This window comes from Ornithodoros turicata, chromosome 1 (genome assembly GCF_037126465.1).
Source record: "Ornithodoros turicata isolate Travis chromosome 1, ASM3712646v1, whole genome shotgun sequence".
Lineage (NCBI taxonomy): Eukaryota > Metazoa > Arthropoda > Arachnida > Ixodida > Argasidae > Ornithodoros > Ornithodoros turicata.
In genome coordinates, this window is record NC_088201.1 from 127,290,773 (window position 1) to 127,311,945 (window position 21,173).

Below are 21,173 nucleotides of genomic sequence, written 5' to 3' on the forward strand. Positions count from 1 at the left end.
AGGCAGCCACGACATCAATGCAAAGCCTGAATTTCTTGGACTTGCATTTGACCGGAAACTGACTTTTCTTCAGCATCTCAAACATCTCAAGGTAAAGACTATTAACTCTCTAAGTCTTCTCAGGGTACTTTCTCACCGGTCCTGGGGAGCAGATCGTGACGCGCTCAAGCAGACCTACGTCTCCAGTGTGCTTTCAAAACTGGCCTGTGAATGTGTTGTGTGCGGTTCAGCACGGCCATCTACGCTCAAAATCATTGATCGAGTACACCCCAAGGACTGCGTTTAGTTCTCAGAGTTTTCAGAACATCTCCAATACAAAGTCTATACATAGAATGAAAGCAGTGGTCCTTAGAGAGACGCAGGTTTTACCTCCCTACTTCATGTGAACCAACCATATCGATGTGTGAAAGGTACACAATTCAGAGCGCCCCTCTTGAACAGGCCTTCGGCTGTACCCCCTTTTAGCATACGAACGTCACAGACAATTGATCACTATGGCTTTCCAGAGTACAATTCTATGATCGTTGGATCAAGCAAAAAATTCGTCCATGGCAGCCTCCTCCAAAATGTAACACATCCCTCTCGAGATACAAGAAACGTCGGACTGCTAGCACTGTACTGCAACAATAATTTGAGGTGCAAAAGGATAGCTTTGGAAGTCATGTAGAATTGTACACCAATTGTTCAAAGACCGTGTTTGTTTCCGGGAAAGTACTTGCTTCAAAGAATGTTTCCGGGGTGTCGTGTGCCATGGTCACTGGCACAGTTACAGGGTCACACAGTTTGAAGGTCACCATGTGTGTGTGTGGCAGAAGCGTATGCCACAATTTTAACCCATCCTGCAAAATCTTACGAGGTCATCAGTCGTATACAGAGATTCTTTCAGTTCTTTACACACTATCTGTAGCATTCATTACACAAAAGACCCCAGTGTCCATCGTGCAAGGAGCCTAGCAATCCCTATAGCTAACAGGGCTTATCGGTTACATTTCTGTTCGGTACCCAGCCATGCTGGTATGCCCGGAAATGAAAAGGAGTCAGCCACCCGTTTCCTAAGTTATGCGATTACCTTGATCTCACACATGCCTGTGATCGCATGCTTCTCTATCATATCATTATTCAATTCTATGTGAGCACGTGAACTATGCGTAACCGTTCTCGAGTGTCACCTGGTACTAGCAATACCGATGTGCATGTCTAGTTTCGGTGTTATGTGGTGCAGTTTTATGAGACTAACAATTTGAAACATGAATTTGGTAGGCTTGCCTACGTACCGCATTCAGGAAGTCATCATTCATTTCTTTAAAAAACCAGCTCCCGTGGCATAGTGGTTAGGATGATAGCTTTCCACGCCGAGACTGGGAGGTGACACTGGTTCGAATCCTGTCACCGGCTGTGCTGTATGAGGTTTTCCCTGGGTTTTCCGAATACTTTCCAGACGAATGTCGGCACAGTTCCTCCTGAAGTCGGCCCAGGACGCACACTAACCCCCTATCCCCCACTCCTTCCTGCTGTCCTCTCTCCATCTGTCCACGTCTGTACGCCGCTCATAGCCACAGTTACTTCGCGGCGCTAACACAGAATTTAAAAAAAGTATTATAAAAACTATTTCAATAACTCACAAAGACCTCCTGATATATATTATATCAACACAAATACAATATTGCATACTTGTAGTATCTCGACACTAAATTAATAATATGCATGCCATGCTTTTTGTGACTCTCGTCTCACTGCCTTTTTCCATAAACCATAGCTTAGCAAGGCAGTATGATGTGCACAAGCAAGTGCCACATATTTTTTATGCTGATAACATGGGAACAGCTCTCTGGTAGGACTTTACGATATATATATTTTTTTTTGGGGGGGGCAACAGTAGGAATGTTTTTTTTTCTACCACTTCTCGCATGCCTTCGGCTTGGTCATGCCACTTCTACATATATCTTTTCATGCTTCAAGAGCACTCCATGATCGCGAATAGCAGCAAGAAAACAAGGACATATATAGAAGTAGACATATGAAGGATTGTTCCTATTGGTCATGACCACTCTCGCAAAGAGAAAACAGCAAATATGCGGTTCAGCGTATGGCGTCAGGCCCTTGAGGTTGTTCGAGCAGAGCGGGAGACTGCTGTTCCAGACTTAATTAGCAGACGTTTGTGTATTTCTTCCCCCTATGCATGCTGCTTTTATGTTAATTGATACACTACATTTGCATTCTTGACATTGTTCATGAGCCTCTGTTAATATACACCAATCAAACAGCCAGGGTTTAAGGTATGGCTCGAGGCTGTACAGAACACTACATGATGGATAACATTGGCATGTTTACACATAGCACGTGACATGAACACGTGAGCTGTTGTTGTTGTCCTAAGCTTTGGAAATTTGTGGCAGCTACAGAGTAAATGGGGTGTGGGCAAATGAAATATATACAAATATGTCTAGCAGCACCTGCACAGAACTTTACACAGACAACAATGGGAGCGATGGTTTAGCCAAGATTTAAAATGAACGAAGTCTTAGCTTTCGTCTTTGTTGATTTCATTACTTCCAGTCTAAATTTGTCATTTTCTGCAGTTTTTCTGTTTTTTGTAGCATATTACTACGAAGTCAAAGTCAATGTTCATCAAAGTAGCTAATACTGAAGTTAGGTTATATTACAGCTGCTGGTACAACAGAACAAGATACAGGAGTTCAGAGCCATCGATACCCCTTCCATGCCGCTGGGTCCATCGAGTTGTGACCGCACATGTACAGGGCAGTCCGAAACCAGTTTACATAGGATGTCTTTGATAGTGCCTGTAATAATATTAGGGCTGAACCGATATGAACCGTTATCATTTTATTCCAGAGCTGTTTTCCTAGCGCTGGTACGAAAACTGGGATGAAAATCTTTAAGTTTGGCACGTTGGCTGCTAGTGTAATGCTGTATCTGTGTCTTCATCCCTTTGCCCATCATGAATAAGTACAGACCAACATGCTCTACAACTTCTCTTCCGTTCTGTAAGCTTTTGTCCTATGCTGTGCCAACTACCCCGCACCGCTGCTGTTTCGTGAGGCTTCCACTCCTCCAGTGTGGAACATGTATTATGCGAACTTCTTTCTGTATGCTCAAGCACTGTTTACCTCGACATAGCTGACGAGATCCCAGTATGCTGCAACTCTCCATTGCCAGTACTGCAGTGCCTGATTTGTAAATTTCATTGTTCATGTCACAGTATAGTAGTTTTATTGCATTGCGTGTGAAGTCTAGCAGTACATGTATCAGGTCAGTTTGCAAACAGTTGCAGAGAAGTGGCAAGGACACTGTGACACCCAAGGAGCTCCATAGACAGAGCGTGTCTGGAAAGCCCTGCCAGCAGTTCGCAATGGACGGGGGTCCCAGGGATGCCGCCATTCATTCTCCACAAACTGTCTCCTGTCACGAGTATGTATTCATTACACACACTGCCAAAAGATTGGACTATTTTTCAGTTTTGTAGACAACAATCCACTTGTTAAAAGATCCCTGAGATGACCCCCATTTTTATTTTATTTTTTAGCTGTAGGGTGTCCCAACACAAATAAAATGCTTTTTTGCGAAAGCACGCTATGCTTTGTACAGTTGCCGCAGTCTCCCATTGGTCCAAGTGACTTTGAGCGGCCCGGTGCATCAGTCTTCTGGGGCCTGTCTCGAAACTGGTTAAGCCTGCTTTTTGCTAATTTGCATTGCAGGGTAAACAGGGTATACTCTGAAATGGCAGGTCCCAATTCTAAACCATTGACTTGTTATTCTTGATGGTACAGTGACTACTACTTCTTTCCTTTTTGATTTTTTAGATGGTTTTGAAGCACATGTGCAATACCGCATGTCCCGATGGTCTAGCCCGAAGACAGCAGTGAAGTTTGAAGAATAGACTGCTGGCTGGACTTTTAGAGATGCGATTATTTATATACGAGGGGTGTTCAAGTCAAATCGGGGCTTTTCATTTTTCGCAAAAGTAAAATGAACTTACAGGCAAGAAATTAGTTTTATTTTTCAATGCAATCTTCAGCTGCACTAATCCACTTCTCCCAGTTTTTCACGAGGGCTTGGGTGCCAGCAGAGTAGAAATCCTTACCGGCGCGTAGCAGATGATCGGACCGCATTCCTGACCTCGTCGCCGGAGCTGAAGTGGCGGCTCCCAAGGAACGCCTTCAGTGGCCCAAAGAGATGGAAATCACTGGTGGGGGGGAGAGTAGGTCTGGACTGTAAGGGGGATGTGGCAGCAACTCCCAGCCCACTCCAAGGACGAGGACTTCTTTGGTGATGAGGCCCGGCCGCTTTTGCTTCAGCGCCTTATGTACATCCCTGAGAACCAGGCAGTAATATGCACTATTGATGGTGATAACACTGGCCAGAAAATCAACATGAACAACGCCAGTCTTGTCCCAGAAAACCGTGGACATGACCTTACCCGCAGACAGGGTGCTTCGGAACTTCTTGGGAGCTCGTGAGCCCGGATGCTTCTACTGTTTTGATGCGCGTTTAGACTCATGGGTGAAAGGGTGCGCCCACGTTTCATCGCACGTGATGATCCGATCAAGGTACGGCTGTTCTTCAGTGTCGAAACGGTACCTTAGCTCTTGGGAGATTTTCAGTTTTCTCTGCCGGTCAAACACGGAGAGCACGGAGAGCTTTCCCACAGAAAGATCCGTCTTTCGAGCTAGTTCGAGACATGTTATCCGTCGGTCATTGAGGATCAGGCGCTCCACAAGTTGGATGTTCTCAGGAACTCTGACACTGGGCTCTGAGCCGTCCCGGCCGGCTTCGTCCTGAACTGACGTACGGCCGTCTCGGAACCGTTTGCATCACTCAAACGCTTTGCTGCGGCTAAGTGTATCGTGGCCATACTGAGCCTGAAGTGTTCTGTGAATTTCAGATGACTTTACGCCTTCATTCGCGAGAAACTTCATGATAATTCGCTGTTCGATGTGCGCGCTCACCTGGCTGTCGGCCATCTTGTCCAGCACGTGTCTTCTGTTTTGCACAAACTTTGGACCACCACGTGGTGAACGCGGAGGCCTGTCGCGTGTGAAAATGACGAAAAAGAAGCAGCGCGAGCCATTCGTACACTCAGGAGACAGAAAGTCACGGTTTGACTTGAACACCCTCGTAAATGCAATAAATGATATGTGTAGGTATCAACTGACAATTGCTTTCTGTTCAGTAACCATCTGTGTAATGGCGACTACGTACAGCATATGGTGTCTGTATCACCTATGGTCTGCGGACACTATACAGCATGCGGAGTCCGCATGACCAACGGATGATCTGTGGTCTGCGGACACCGTACAGTGTATAGCCTCCATTGTCCATTAATTATGTATACCTTTTGTACGGTCAGACTTCTTATGGATTTTTCTACTAGGTCGTGCTAATTTTAAATGTTCGAATGTTCGCAAACCATTTCACATAGCTTTTCCACGGATAGAGCCATAATAAACCACGCCACTTCTGTCTATGTCATATAGCATTCAAAAGATGGCGCCACAGTTTCCCACGCGAAGGCTTGAACGTAAGTCACAAACCATTTCACGATGCTTCCCATGGATGGCGACACAATAAACTATGCCACTCATATCCATTTTGCATGGTCTTCACAAGATGACGACACAGTTAGCCGCGCCAAGTTTAAATGGCACTGCAGAATTGATGCCAAGCTCAGTCCGAACCATGCTGTCAGATTGCATATAAAAATATTACAATAGTTGAATAGTGTGTATTCGAGCTGTACCTCCCGATTGAAAATGAGAGACCAGCAGACTCTCCCTCTTGTCGCCTAATGCACCAGCAGACTCATTGGATCGCAGGCAAAAATCTGGAGTGGGACCACTTCGAAGTGGATTATCGGACAGGAACCACTTGGAATGTGGAACCATTCACTGGCTGGGACCAGTTAAAAGTGGAACCAGTTTCACGGTGGTGCCACTTGAAGTGGAACCAATGGAATTTATCCAGTGGTCCCCTCTGCTAAGTGGTCTCGGATCCGACCACTTAGCAGATGGGACCACTAAATGCATGACCGAAAGTAATGCGTAGAAAAGCACATACTGTTCAAGTAACTATTGTTTATTCTGCTATGAGCATACACTAAGGATAAAGAAATAATCGATACATCTCTCACGTACTTAGTCGCACACGGGTAATCACTCACTGAGTTCAGACGAGGCATGTGCTTGTGTTGAATTTGCGATGCACTCACGGACCACATGAACAACAGGGAACATGGAGTTTTGTTGACCACCTCACACCTGTATTTTATCAGAAAATATGACACCTCCGTCCATGTAGGTCGCGGCATGTACCATTTTCCTCTTCACCAAACGATCCTAATCTTTATACTCGTCTTAACCATGTTTCTCAGGTTCCTCTAGCTCCTGAAATAAAACATATAATCAGTAGTAATCGAAGCACCACGGTAAGCACTTATACCTCTTAGCATCGGAAGAAGCATTCTGTGCAGTCCGTTTGGCGTTTCATCGTCCGGTTCTTCTGCGGACGCCGTGTCTTCCAAGCGTCGAAACTTCTGCGAGATATCGCCAATATGTTTCACATGACTCATTGTCATCACGTTGTCTTAGAAAACGCACTAAAACCACGTAAATAGTGCACAGGAGATGCCCGATCTCTGCCACGGCAACCGAAGAGAAAAAACGACCTCGCAACGACGCGTGCAAGTTCAAACTGACGCCTGCACTCTCCCTGCTCCCTCTCGCGGCCAGCCATTAGAATTTGAATTGAAAGCCTCCCGCGCACCGGAGCGCCCTCATAATTATTGCATCTGCTTTGGGTCAGCCCGTGCAATTACCTCTTTGTTTTTAGTTCTTCTTATTATTTGGCGGAGTGTGTCATCTTTTGATTGTGCATTTTGGCATTTTGCTGGTACATTTTATGACATTTGCCTTTAGATGAGAATATGAGCACGAATTGAAGTTACAGCATATATTTTATCGAAGACGTAAACAGATAAAAAACAAGAAATATAGATCATACGTGTGCTAAAATACATCAAAAGAATGGATAAAAAAAGCAAAAACAAACAAACAAAAAAAACCAGAAGGGTATATGGCAAGAGTGGACTCTTCTTCCCCTAACGGATCTCAAAGGGGGAAGCTGCCCGGCTTAGAATCTCAAGTGGTTCAATTGACCATTGTGGGAACAAAATGGTACCTGTGAGGCTCCCACTGTAAGTTCTGGAACCATTTGAGGCCAGAGTGGTACCACTGATTTCACCAATGTGGAACCAGCCACACCACTTGCGAATCCAGCTGGGACCATCAAGATTCAACTGGAACCATTCCAGGACCATCCACATTCAAATGGAACCAGTCCAGATTCAAATGGAACCATTCTGGAACCAGTCAAGATTTTTTGCCTGGGATGTAGCTAATGAACTGCCAAATTTCCGTTGGTGTAGATAGAACGCAGATTACAGACGCCTTCAATTTGTCATATGGTGACTCTCGTGGTGGGGTGATGAGGAGGTCTGGAAAGGCTGCGGCTTCAGGTGGCTGGAGCGCAGACACTACGTGGTAGTAGTTCGTGATCTGCGTCGTAATTCCTCGAATTCCGAATTGTGCCTCAGTATGTGCGAACCAAACTGCAGGGTCTGCAGGCCAGTAGGGAGGAAGTTCGACGGTTACAGGGGAAAGAGGCTGTGGTGTCTGAGTGACGTTAGGCAACAAGAGTGATGATGGCATTCCAGATGTGGTGGCTTCGGGTGCGTATTCACTTACTACCAGCCTGTACAACACTACTTCTGATTAAATGCCGACACCTCCGGCAGCGATACCTGTTCCGCCACCCTCGGAACACGCACCTGGAGCCACCACATCTGTAACGCCATCATCATCGGTGATGCCTAAGCTCACTCAGCCACCACAGAATATTTCCGCTGAAAGAGTCAAACTTCCTCCCTACAGGCCGGAAGACCCTGCAGTTTGGTTCGCACATGCAGATGCACTGTTCGGAATTCAAGGAATTACGACGCAGACCACGAAATACTGCCACGTAGTGTCTGCGCTCCAGCCACCTGAAGCCGCAGCCGTTCGTGACCTCCTCATCACCCCACCACAAGAGTCACCATATGACAAACTGAAGGCAGAGCTCATTCGACGCATGTCAGTATCGGAACAGAGAAAGCTCCAGCAGCTCCTCACACACGTAGAATTAGGAGACGGCACACCGTCGAAGTATCTTCGACGAATGCAACAATTGCTCGGTGATCGTCCGACCGTCGTCGACGACTCTATGCTTCGTCAGCTGTTCCTGCAGTGGCTGCCCTCAAACGCCTGTATGGTTCTTGCCGCTGCCGGGGACATATCACTGGACGACCTAGCGAACCTCGCTGACAGAGTACAACAGATGACCCCAGACCCAATCGCAGCAGCGGCGCTACCCTCATAAAGAGTAGTACCAACCGACCAGAGTCAGCCAGGATGTCAAGAAACTGACTCAGGTATCGACGCTTTGGCTTTCCAGGTAGCCCAATTATCCAAAGAGGTAGCAGCCCTCAGGCGGCCCATGCAGCGTGCCCGCCAAAACCGCAATCGCCCCCGTGCTCGCAACACACCTCAATCGCCTTCTCCTGCACCAAGCGTCTGTTGGTATCATACTCACTTTGGTGATCGAGCGTTACCCTGTCTGCGCCCATGTTCATATCCGGGAAACGGACTGCCGGGAACGGGAAATGCCTCTCCTTAGAGGCGGCTATGGACCACGGCTTCACCGACACCCGCTACTATTCGCCTCGAGGTCGAACTGTAGGTGGCGCTGCGACGGATGCCCTAGTGGGGATACGGCATGATCGGACGCAGCAGGCTCTGGCTTTTCTACGCAGATATCGCAGTGTTTCTGGATGAAATGCCGCTGTCAGTGCCTCACATATTGCGGATGTGTTGAAATGCGATACTTAGAACGCTGATATGGTGTGAAAGTTGACAAATATTGCTGCACTGCGAAACGCTCTAGTCGCGAAGTTGTGAAAAGAAAATATCCTGTGTGCTTTTGAAGGGAAACACTGCCTCCTTTGCTCCAAGTGTGATTTTGTTTTAGTCTTTTGCTGTCGTCGCTTGAATATTTATTCGTCGCTTGTGTATTGCTGTCTTTCCCTGTACCTTTTTATCTTACGTCGAGACAACAAGGATAAAAAAAAGACAAAACACTCACTCAAAATTCCTGTCTCCACTGATCTAAATATACAATGTACTAATCAACAATAACAATGAGTCTAAATGTACAAATGTGCAAGAATGTAACATAAGGACAGAATAGCCAAGTACGTATTGAAGCCCTTCGCTACAATTTTTGCAATTTTGCGTCGAGCGAGTACCGGCGAGGTTCGAGGTTTGATTCGTCTCCTGGGCGGGCATTCACTAAATGGTGCTAAAATATGTTACGAGATGACCACACCTGTGCGGTGGGTTTGACTTTGTGTGGGGTGCTACCGGTCACGTAATAACTACATATAAACTAAGTTTTTGGTTCCAGCGGCAGGTATATATTCTGAAACACGCTGTTGCAGACGTGCTTCATACCCCCCCCCCCAAAAAAAAAACAAAAAAAAAACACGCGTGTTTTACATATTACGTTCAGGGGTGGTGATAGCATTTTACCTTGAATGCGTGCGTTCCAATGATTACGTATGTGAAAGAAAAAAGTCTAGTCTGTCATACGGTCAGATGAAATGAGATGAAGCTTGAAATTCACACATTTAAAAACACCCGTGTCATAAATATATATATTCATGCATTCATATATTCCATATGTTAATACATTCGATACAACTTGTGTTTAGCGCGTGCAGAATATCGTAACTGAGCATTATAAAGTAACTTAGAACATCTAGCACAGAAACCATTCTATAAATAACTGTGACATAGTTTTATACTTATGATTAAAAAAACTGTTACAACATTGACCTTAGCTCTTGGTACATTTTGTCTGACACACAGAACCGCAGTGACAAATATAATATAACAAAGGCCGAGTGGAATCCGCATACTGGAACATATGCACGTTCTGTAGTTTTGTTCCCTGCTAAGCATGCTGGTGCAGAGAAATAGACAAGTTCAAAAAAGCTTTCGACCAAGTGATTTTCACTCATTTTGAAGCGATTTTAAACGCTCAAATGTCCAGAAATTGGGCCTTCCAAACACGTTTTCGAGTGCGATGACCACAGCGAAAGCACCGGCTCAAGCCGCGCATCCCCACTAAAGGCAGTTCACGGAGCAGCCGCATGGTGGCGACGCTGTTCGATCTCGAGGCGAATAATCGCACATCGGTCGTCAACAACACAACTTCGCCGACCAGCACATTATTCTTCATCACTGACAAGAGTTCCCGAGTACGATTCCTCTGCCCGTATTCACTAGTCACACTTAGCCACTGGTTTAGTGGCGTCTGGTTTAAGTTGATCACGTGATCTCTCCGGCTCTGAAGCCCTTTGACCACAACGCATGCGCATTATTCACATAATCACGGGATGGTTGAGGGGAGGGAGAAATTAGCAGACGACGGAAGGGCCGCGAAAAGGAAGATGCCCGTTTTTTTTTTTTTTTTTTTTTTGCTATGAGGTTGATAAAGATAAGTTCAGGCGGCGCTGCTACAGGTGGTTGCGTGATGGTGTGTAGGTAGCCGGCGGTTAAGCCTGCCTTTGTGTTTGTTACTATGATTGCTAAAACAGTATACAAAGAGCGCGTTTGCCAAGATATTGAAGAGGCAGGAGTACGTATTCTCCTGGAGGCGATCGTTGTACTTTTGTCAGTGTTCTGTCGTCGATTGTGGTTGCGTATAATAACTGCACCTCCCTGGACCATCGCTTGTTTATCGTTTGTTGTGCGGCCTGTGTGGTGAATTGCAACGATCAAGATAGCCTTTCGATCGCTGGGGCATGTCAGCAGCGTGTTTTTACGCTTTCAAGTCTGGTGTCATGTGCGTAGCGTGTGTGCAGGCGCATCATCACGGTAGGCTGCCTGTAAGTAAACAGCAATAACATTGATGCAAGGGTGGCCATATCCTGCATTGGACTCCCACACGCATAACTGTTATAGTGTTGTGGTTTCAAGAAATTGACGTAGTACTTTACAAGGTGTCATAAATCTGCAACGCATTAAAGCATCGCTTCGCTGGCTGCGTTTGTTCTGACGCACGACGGAAAACGAACGGTGCAGTCCTGTTTACATCCGCGTCCTGTGTGTGTGTGTTAGCGCTGTTTTCATTGTGTTACCCAGGGTGCCCCTGCCCGTGAGTTGTGTGGAAGTTGCCAGTGTCGTGACCTCCTGTCGTTCTATCAGTGCGGTGCTATGGTTAATTGTGACCTCCTTCATCTGCGTATCTCTGCATATAACATTCCTGTACAAATAATCAAGCACTGAATTGATTTATTCTGTTCAGCTAACAACGACTGGCGGTGCTGTGACTGTCGCTTGCTGGAACTTAATATAATGGGAATGTACACACTTGGCCTACAGTCATATACAGGGTGTTCAAAATTAAGCTTTCAGGAGCGCTACGCAAACACAGCGATGACAGGAAACCGGATGATAACTTTATGCTACTTGTGTAAGAAACAGGTGCTGCTAATTATGTAGCACCTGTTTCTTACTCAAGGAACAGAAAAAAATAGCACCAGTTTTCTTTCGTTCGCCTACTGATAAAGTGCTAGTGAAAGCTTAATTTTGAACACCCTGTATTGAGCGCACTTGATATCACAGATGCCATATTTGCAAAAATAAAAGGGCACACTTGAGTGCTGTTACAATAGATCCGAGCCATTCAGAATTTGTTGTTTATTGAGACCACATACACAAAATACAAACAATCCTCTCTTTGCTGTTAAAATGGATAAAATATCTCGTACAGAAGGTCTTATTTGTCTCAATAATGGTGTTTCAAGGGTGGAGCAAACATACTATGGACAAAGGCAAACACATACAACAACAGCTGCAACATCAGCTACAAGCAAATCCGTGCTGCTATTTGCATTGTGCTTGCTTGTTCAGAGTCATATATATTATTGAGGAAACACTTTTACATACCTGGTCAGGGACTTGTGTATTTTTCTGCGCTCATTCTTTATAAGCTCCTCTCTTGACTTTATACTGGCATTGTAAACAACCTCACTTCCATTATCATTGCACCATTACATGCCAAACAATCACCACCACCAATGCCTAAAAACTCCCCACAGCTTATGCCATGCTATAACATGCTCGCTGAGACTTTCAATTTAGGCTTTTTGTTCAGAAAGAATTTCTATGGTGATGCAGTTCCAGTTACCACTTCACTTTGACACAGATAGCTGAACTTTGACAGTAAAATCACATGAGAGGCCCGTGCGACCTCTGCTTCTCCTTTGGTAAGGCTGCTCTCAGAACTGCCACTGTCCAATTGTGCAAATTAGGGTATTGCACGATTACATCAGCAGCTCTATACAGCGTTCTTGAGAATTTTCTTTTTTAGCTTTTAAGTCATGCTATAGTTCTCTGACTGTTCCCAGTTTTCTACACTGTCCTGTATTGCAGACAACCTGAGATGGTAAAGCTCTGAAAAATTTGTGCATGTGCCCCATGCATTTGTGCACTGCGTAGTTACCCAGTTATAAACCGCACATCTGTGTGCTGAGAGGTTGTGCTATTTCTTGAGAAACAACACCGTGGAATATCAAAGCAAACAGCAGCACTGATCATTGTCTGCTAGCTTTCTGTATTGATATGAATTGGACAGTAAGTGGAAGGCTGAAATGGGCAAATGAATGCAATGCAAATAAGCCCATATAAAGAAAAGAATGAAACTTGAAATCAGATGCATCTTATCTACAATGTGCTGCTATTATTTTTTAGGAAATACAGGATTGTATATCTTTCTTCTATATTTTCTGTTATCTTTTGATACACTTTGGCAGTTGTAACTTTTTGCAAAAGTTTTGCAAAATTTGCAAAAGCCGACACATTCATTCAGCTATGTCAGCACAAAGCTACATAACCAGACAGTATATTAGTGTAGTGAACGCGGTGTCCTGTATCATCAAGGACAAAGTCTGGGAGCAGAAATGTGGGACATTGCTTAATATGAGGAAAAATACCATAGATGTTTTTGCATGGCTGACCACCTAACTTCAATAGCCAGTGATGAACATGCGATATCTTCAGCTGGTGTGTTCTGGAAATTAATAGGTGACGTATGGGGAGGGGGGATGGTTTACAAGCTAACAGCACCCAACAGCAACAACAGTTTCACAGATTTTGGGCAAAGACATCTATGTTGGCACACATGAAAGGCATATAGTTATTTCATTACACTTTATTGAACTTTATGTACCCATATGGGTGCATCACAAAAAAAATGGAGGGGGCAGGGTTACAAAAAGAAACAGAGGTAGAGGTAGTGCAAAACTCCTCTTTAGAAGAAAGGAAAAATTCCGCACACACAACCACAATATTCCTGAAGCAATGGTTTCTACTCTTACAATGACATGCTTTTCATGCATTTAAGCAGGGTTAATGAAGAAGACCGAGAGCCACGGACACAGAAGACGACACACGTAGGTTCTCAGTGAGAACCTCTCTCTGAGAACCTACGTGTGTCGTCTTCTGTGTCCGTGTCTCTCGGTCTTCTTCATGGATCTATACCAGCTAGCCTGCACCCTTTCCCTTGTTTCTTTAAGCAGGGTTAGTCACGTTCCAGCCACATGTCTGTACGACAATTAGTTTTCTTCACGTATTGCATTGAAGAACTGCTTTCCTGAAACAAACTAAATAAGACGGTGTATCATATGTCGCAGGCATTTTGTGCCGGTTATCCAGTAAAACTAGTGCGCTTGAGGCGCCACATATCCTCCTGGTGATGATGTGAAAGAAGGAACCTTCAATATTTCCAAATGTATATGAGTGCCGTGGTGTCTTGGATTGTAAAAGCATCTAGGCACTCTTTCCTGTGGGTTTTCGAGTGACAGATTCATACACATTAGAATCATTTGTAATGATGCTGATAACAACACTCTTAATCACATGAGAATTTTGTGACGGTAGTATGCCCATATTGCGTTCATGCTTCATTCACTGATGTGCATTTAGGGGTGGAGTGTGAGTCAAGGCAGAGGTGAGCTAGTACGAAATGGGAGTACCTGTTCCTATCAGGTAATATACAGGATATGTCAAAAAGGAAGAACCGTGGGCACTTAGCATGTACCTGTACTGGTGTAAGAAGAACGAAGTTGCAACATAATTTAAAGTACAGTGAAGTGAAGTGTATATTAGAAGTGGCCATTGGTTTGGTTCATGCAGTATTCCTACAATTTCTACTATTCTATACTTATTGCTCGAACTCAGCTATTTAGAACACATTGAGGACAGACACAACAGAACGAAATTACAGGCATTGGGACATTCATGATAAATAGAGGCATGGTTGCAGTGTGAATGTGAATGCAGATGTATATAATAAATCTTGTGATCTGATTACACAGGAACGTGTTTTTCTATTCTTCAAGATTTGCCTTGCAGCATATGAGACTACACAACAAGTGCACAGATCACACCAGTGTAAAGCTGGAGTGTCGTTTACATCCGTGTCGCCACCATGTCATGACATCAGTGTCATGACAGCTGTCAACAATGCATAGCATGTGAGATTTGCCAGGAAATCTTCCAAAAAATGAGCATGCCTGTGTTCTCAGATCACGTGATCTGTCATACATCTGCAGTCATATCATAATGATACCCATGATTTAGCACAGACGATACAAATATCAATCTGCCACGTGGTGATTGTCCTCAGCATAGCTGCGGATAATAATCCGCAATATCCGTAAACTCCGTAATATTTTCTAATATTACGGTACATCATCAGTGCAGAAATGTTGGTTCTTGGCATATTTGCCCTCCCCTTCTGGTGTGGTGTGCTGGAAGCGGTAGAGCACACATTTTAGCTATACATGTACTTACATGTGCGTCCTTATAAAATTTTGGGGTGTACCCTGTTACCCACTCTTAATAATAAAACTTTTGAAATCCACGCTAAGGAATCCACCCTTCAAATTCCAATCCTTTCAAATTCAAACTGTCAAAATAAATCACAATGGGTCTATGCAGTCCAGTGTTAAGCATGGTTTTACGTGAGAAAATCAGTGTTTAAGAAGGTCACACTCCAGAATAACGAGTCTTTATGCAATTCTGTGTGGTATTCAGCATGCATCTCTCAATTATTCATTAATTTAATTAAGTTAGAGGCGTAAATAACTACGCGTATGAATACTAGGAAAACAACGCTTCAGAGGTTCGGCCGTTCGGCTACCATTGGGGACGAGGCTATTAGAGAAAATGGAGTAACGACGGAGCTGTATGGTGTTGCGTGATGTGCTGCATAAAAAGGATAATCACTGCAAGCTCTAATAAAGCATATGTTTCTTCTGCCGATTTCGTCAGGTATTTTTCAGACGTGTAACGACTTGGTGTGCTAACACGCGCGTGTAACTTATGAAGGAATTCATTGGTGAAGTGACATTGATGCAGTCGTAGCTGTTTTGGACAGGCAATATCTGGTAGCGAAAAATGTCCACGATAGGCAACATATAAAACGTACCGCAAAACTGCTGTGTCGACCATTTGTCACGACGGTAATCACGTACATCACGGTGAACATCATGGAAACGTCTCTTGCTTTCCTCGGCCTCGGCCTACGAAGAACCGCCAATGTTACGTTTGATAAGCGCCGCGAAAAGTGGTTTAGCAAGGTAAAACTGTGCCGGGAACGCCGTCACATGAGGGATGTGTTTAATTAAATCACAGTGAAAGATAGCAAAGGAATGTTACTGGTCATGTAGAAAGCAGACCTCGTTCACCAACATATCAATGGATTGTTTAAATAGTGTTCCTGTCAATGGACAACTGACGTTTTCGTCCCGTCTATACTGAGCAATGTTGGCCCAGAGCTTGGTTTCTGGATGCCACAAAACACTTCTCGCCAATGTGGTGCACTGTGACTCAATGGGGCATTTACAGCTCAGTGTCATTACCACATGAGGCAAGTTGGCTCTCTCAGGTGCTATCACTGCAGTGCTGTAGAAGATCCAGAGTATATTCTTTGTCATTGCGAACACTACTGAGCTTTCCAAACTGCCATTTTGAGATCTCAATAATCTGAACTCCTGCCCCTCTCTTTAAAATTTCTTGGCCTATGGCTAAATCGAGCCCACGAATGCCTGCTCTCGAAGCTCTTTTGGCAATTTTGGACTCCATGGGACATTATTTCCTTCTTCACACCACAAGCAGCTATGGGGTAGAGTACCGCCCCAGGCAATGAAACTCTCTGTCCATCTCAAAATAAAGTTGATGAACAGCATCTGCAACTTCTGTGAGGTGGTTTAAACCACTCTTATAACTACATGATACAGACAAAATACAGAAACCGACACTTCCTCAGGTAGGACCTAAGGAAGCGTGGACCTCCATGCGAAACCTTGTACAAATTAAACTTAAACAAAAATCTTCAGTGTCGGTTTCTGTATTTTGTTTATGCGATCTACAGGACTTGACTCCCCTCTTCGTATATCAACCACATGGTATGTGTAACCTAGGAATGCTGGTATGTGGGTGGAGTGACTAGTTTGCCACAGTACCACAAATAGGAACACAAATGGCTGATAAATCTGCTACAGAATCTGGGCCAAGACGATGAGCACTTGGAATCATCACAGTTTTCAATACCATGCAGAGGAAGATAGAGTAGAGTACCCTCAAATTTTGTACTACTTTTTCTGAATTACTTGTAATTATACAGTAGCTACATAGGCAGCAGTTAAAATGCTACTCAGAATTGCCAAAACTTCATGCCAGCACTCAATTCTTTTTACAAACTTTGGTTTGTGATGTGACGAATGTTTCGGTGACTTCCATAGGCCCGGTTTTACCAACTCGGGTTAACTGAACCAATATCAAAGGTTGCCAATCCTCGAACAGACACTTAACAGACACTTCTTTTTTCCATCGGTGATGTGGTGATGCAGATAGTTTAATGACCGTTCATCTTAGTTCAGATGCTGAAAAGGTTGGTGAAACTGGGTAGCCTTTGTGTTCTGGTGCTGTGCAATGGTTTTTCGAGGGCTTCAAACTACAAAAAAAGGTTAGTAATAAAAAAAATTCTTGGCATACCTACCTACCTACCTACCTACATATATGTCCTGGACAGCATGTAAGAAACTCAACAGAATATAAATGTCATCATGACATTGGTAGACAGACTGATACCGAAACAAATCGGAAGGGGAGGGCTGGGTTCCACGAATGGGCACTTGTTCACTGCCTCCTCTTGAAAGAAAAGTAGGACCGAAAGTCGCATGCTCTGTCAAAGACCACCATAATCCCCTCAAGATTGCCTTTTTGATGCGAACTCGTCCCCCCTAGCTTTGAGCGTAGCTCAACTGTACCAAATTGGTGGCACTGTTGAACAGTATGACGTCATTTGTTTTTATGATGGACAGTATGATGTCATTTGTACCGTTTCTAAGGCTTTTGGGTTGTGTCTTAAGGGTTTTGTATGCCAGCAGTGTACTGTCTGCGAAAGGTAGTTTACGTGTCCACTTCAAGAAGACAATTTTTTAAGAGGCTTAGAGGATGCGTTACTAATGTGTGATTCCCACTAAATATCAGAAGAGAGGTGCACACTTAAATACCTGAAACCCTCAACTCAATTAATTGTAGGATCAAAATTACGTGGGAATATATTGAGGTTTGTCTCGTTCACAAAAGACATCATTGCACACTCTGCAAAGTGCATCGGTAGTTGCCATGGCCTACATCAATCATAGATGCTGCAAACCACTCATTGAGCATAGTCAGTCCGCGGTACGCAAAGTGAAAAGCGTCATTGCCCATTGTGAACATGGCCATGCAACAGTGCTTGCGGCTTCGCATTTCTCACTAGTTTCTTTCATCACTTTGTTATGAGATGACTAATACTTTGCCAATTCAACACTTGGAACTTTGGAACAGCTTTGCAAGGCATATGTACTCGTATGCACTTCCTTTAATCGCTTCAGGAGTATTTCTTCCGTAACATATCTCAGCAAAGCAGTATGTCGTGTAGGTAACACAATTTTGGCACAGTAGTTGCTTGATATGTCCAACAAGCAGAGATATCAAATCTTTGTGCCAAAATGGTGTGCCACGCGTCCGTGTAAAGACGAGTCGCTTAGATGGAATAGGTACAGCATCTTGATGTTGAATGCAAGAAGTTAATGTTTGACAACATATATGTCATGGGTTAAATAGAGCAGTATATCATACACATCAGAAGAATGTCAACACTTCAGTGCTTTACCTTTACCTGTTATTCCAATGTTTACTCTCGCTTCTATTGGAATAATGTATTTCAGAATCATTTTTGTATTACTGAATTTTAATTTGGCAATCCTTTCACATGTCTTGTGATAGACAGGTTAGCAATGTAAGCAGTATTTATGTGCCTCTCACAACCTGCATCTTTATGCAAAAGTACTCCAAAAGCCGGGAGACGACATAACTAGACAAAAAAAGTAGAGAACTCCAACTTAACATAACAAAATAACAAGGTTTACTCAGACGTTTCATCCGTCATGCGACGGACATCATCAGTGCCAAACTGAATGAGCGATTGCACAACCGGTCATTATTTAAGGAGATGGGAGTATTGTTCGGGGAAAGGCCACGGTTTTTCTTAAAAACCGAGGGGTCACTGCGTATGTTCCGAGACTCTAGAAGCTTCCTGTGTCCCCATCTTTGTTCTCTCTTGTTATGTTAAGTTGGAGTTCTCTACTTTTTTGTCTGCATTTTTATGTCTGAGGGTGTTTTTGTGACAAGAGGGCAAGGGTGCCGGCAACATGGCTAATGTTCACAAAATGCAGAACCAGAGACACACACACACACAAAAAAAGTATAGCATAACACAGTCCCAATCATTTTGTCGTGTCCTTTTTGATGTGTCGTCTGTTCTACAGTTTTTTTGTTTTTGTTTTTTCGTGTGTAGTTTCTGGATTTTAAGCCCAGGAGCAGTTGCTGTAGAGGATGCTGAGAACATGTGAAGCATACATTTTCCCATTCTCACATTATGCTGTAAGCAGTGTGAAATACAACCCAAAAGGAATTTAATGAGAGACAACTTGTCATCAAGATCAGTGTGGGAACATTGCAAAGGAAAAATAATTCTGAACCATAATGGATTCCTATCCTATTTAATGGTACAGTATCACATGAAAGTAATCCAAATAATATTAAAGAAGTAACCGTGCAGATTATCAGTCAAACATTGAAGCTGGCTGCAGTACACTACAATGTGTCACATGTAACAATATCAGTGTTTCCAAAACTGACACATAAACCTTAGGGAGGCCGCAATAGTCAAAGCGGGGGTTACACCAGTTGGCGAAAAGAAAAAGCAGATGAAATGAACGCAATATGCGACAAAACCAAGGAAACTATCACGCTACAACTGCAATATATTCAAGTTGTTTTTAAAAAATAGAAGTTAGTTCAGCGCACAGATATCAGCTGTCGAACACACAGCCATCCCGAAAACTATGCCCATCTTCGTTGATGCACCCACGAATCCACAGGAAGACCGCCGAGGCTTTCCCACTCGGATTAAGTATCTGTACCTTGAACTGTGAACAGTTTGAAAACGAGAACAGCTGAATGCCGATTTCATGGGCGCGGCCATGCGAGCCGACAAGGACAGTTCAACAGAGGAGCAATTTGAACGCGAATGTGGCGCTAGTGGTAGGCGCAACAATTTGCACTTCAACGAAGTAAATTGACCAAAAATTAAGCAGCGAGGATGCGTGCTTGGTCATTTGTGATTATTTGGGCCTGTAATCCACATCACGGTTCAGAAAAGCTGCTAAAAATGCCGATGACTGGCACAAGAAAAACGAGTTTGCAATGTTTTTTGACTCGTTGCGGTTCAAGCGAATATATCTTTTTTGTGCTTCCTTCCTCTTTTTTTCTTTCTTGTTTCTTTTTCTTTTAATGTTTTTTACTGTTGTCGGTTCGTTCCGAAGCCCTAGCTTGGAAAGCTGCTCCTGTTTAGTTTCGGTATAAATCGGAATGTGGGGGCAGGGGGAACAGTCCACCGCTCCTCGAGTTTTCACGGTGCTGGCTCTGCCCCCCCCCCCCCCCCCGTACTTCTCAATCTCTAACTCCATGTCCAGTAGTGCTCTCCTTCAGGTTAGGTTAGGTTAGGTTGGGTTAGGTTAGGTTAGGGCTCGCTCCCCCTTGCCGACTTCCGAGTTAGTGCGAGTGAAGTATCTCGATAATGGAAAATCTGAAACGGTGTACTAAAAACAAATGTCACCTCTGTGGATAATAATTTGAAGCATAGATGAAGGATTCATCTCATATCTAAACCGATTGCCAGCAATTCTGCTCTTTCTGTTTCTCGAAGAAAGAAAAAGAGCTTCACACATACACACACACACACACACACAAAAATACATCTTAGTGAATTATGCAAATTAGAATGCCAAAATACCTTGCAGATAAGCTTTTCCTCCACTCGCGTACGCGTACGTGCGAAACTAATGTACACATAGTCCTATAGTGGTTTCATTTTAAAAAATCTCCATTAAAATGGCTACGACCACGAAGTATGCGTTTGTGGCACCCCGTTTATTTTGTGTGTGTGTGTGTTTCAGCTTGGAGGGGGGGAACTTTTATAAAAAAGTCACGAGAGCACGTCATTTTCACAGTTGAGTTCTACGGGCGCGTATCTTTTCCAAGAGAGACTATAATGACTAATAAGGATGACTAATCAATTAAATTCATTAATTAACTCTAATAAGGACGTCTTGAACAAAAGCCAGATACCGACATGAGAGACTGTCCTAGTTAAAATCCACGTTTAAAATTTTTGAAACGCGTACGTGTATTAAAATATCAATCCCTGAATTTTGACATGCAAATGGCCAAAACCGAAACCGTGGCAACCACGTTTGGGGTGGTGGTCTTCACGGTACGGGATCTGTATGGGATACTTCTGTAAGTCAACTGCGCTCGCAACTATATTGTCTTGGCTCAGAAACCGTATGTTTCTGGAACGTAGAGAGGTAAAAAAGGAATCACACAACACGAATATACTTCAAGTACTCTTCTCCTTAGGGAAGCGAGGAAGCGAAAGAT

At 43.9% G+C, this 21,173-nt stretch overlaps 2 protein-coding genes across 2 annotated transcripts in view; both read left to right on the forward strand.

Annotated features, from left to right (window-relative positions):
* The window catches only part of LOC135385080 (venom metalloproteinase BumaMPs1-like), a 177,992-nt gene extending 170,296 nt beyond the window's left edge, over positions 1 to 7,696 (forward strand). The window contains exon 13 of the mRNA XM_064614258.1: positions 7,631 to 7,696. Within this exon, the coding sequence (XP_064470328.1) occupies positions 7,631 to 7,696 (66 nt within the window). The remainder of the gene's footprint in view (positions 1 to 7,630) is intronic.
* A 95-nt stretch (positions 7,697 to 7,791) lies between these two features.
* Positions 7,792 to 8,430, forward strand: LOC135385089 (uncharacterized). The gene has a single exon (XM_064614268.1). It carries the CDS (start codon positions 7,792 to 7,794, stop codon positions 8,428 to 8,430), a length of 639 nt encoding a protein of 212 aa, XP_064470338.1.
* The last annotated feature ends 12,743 nt before the right edge of the window (positions 8,431 to 21,173 follow it).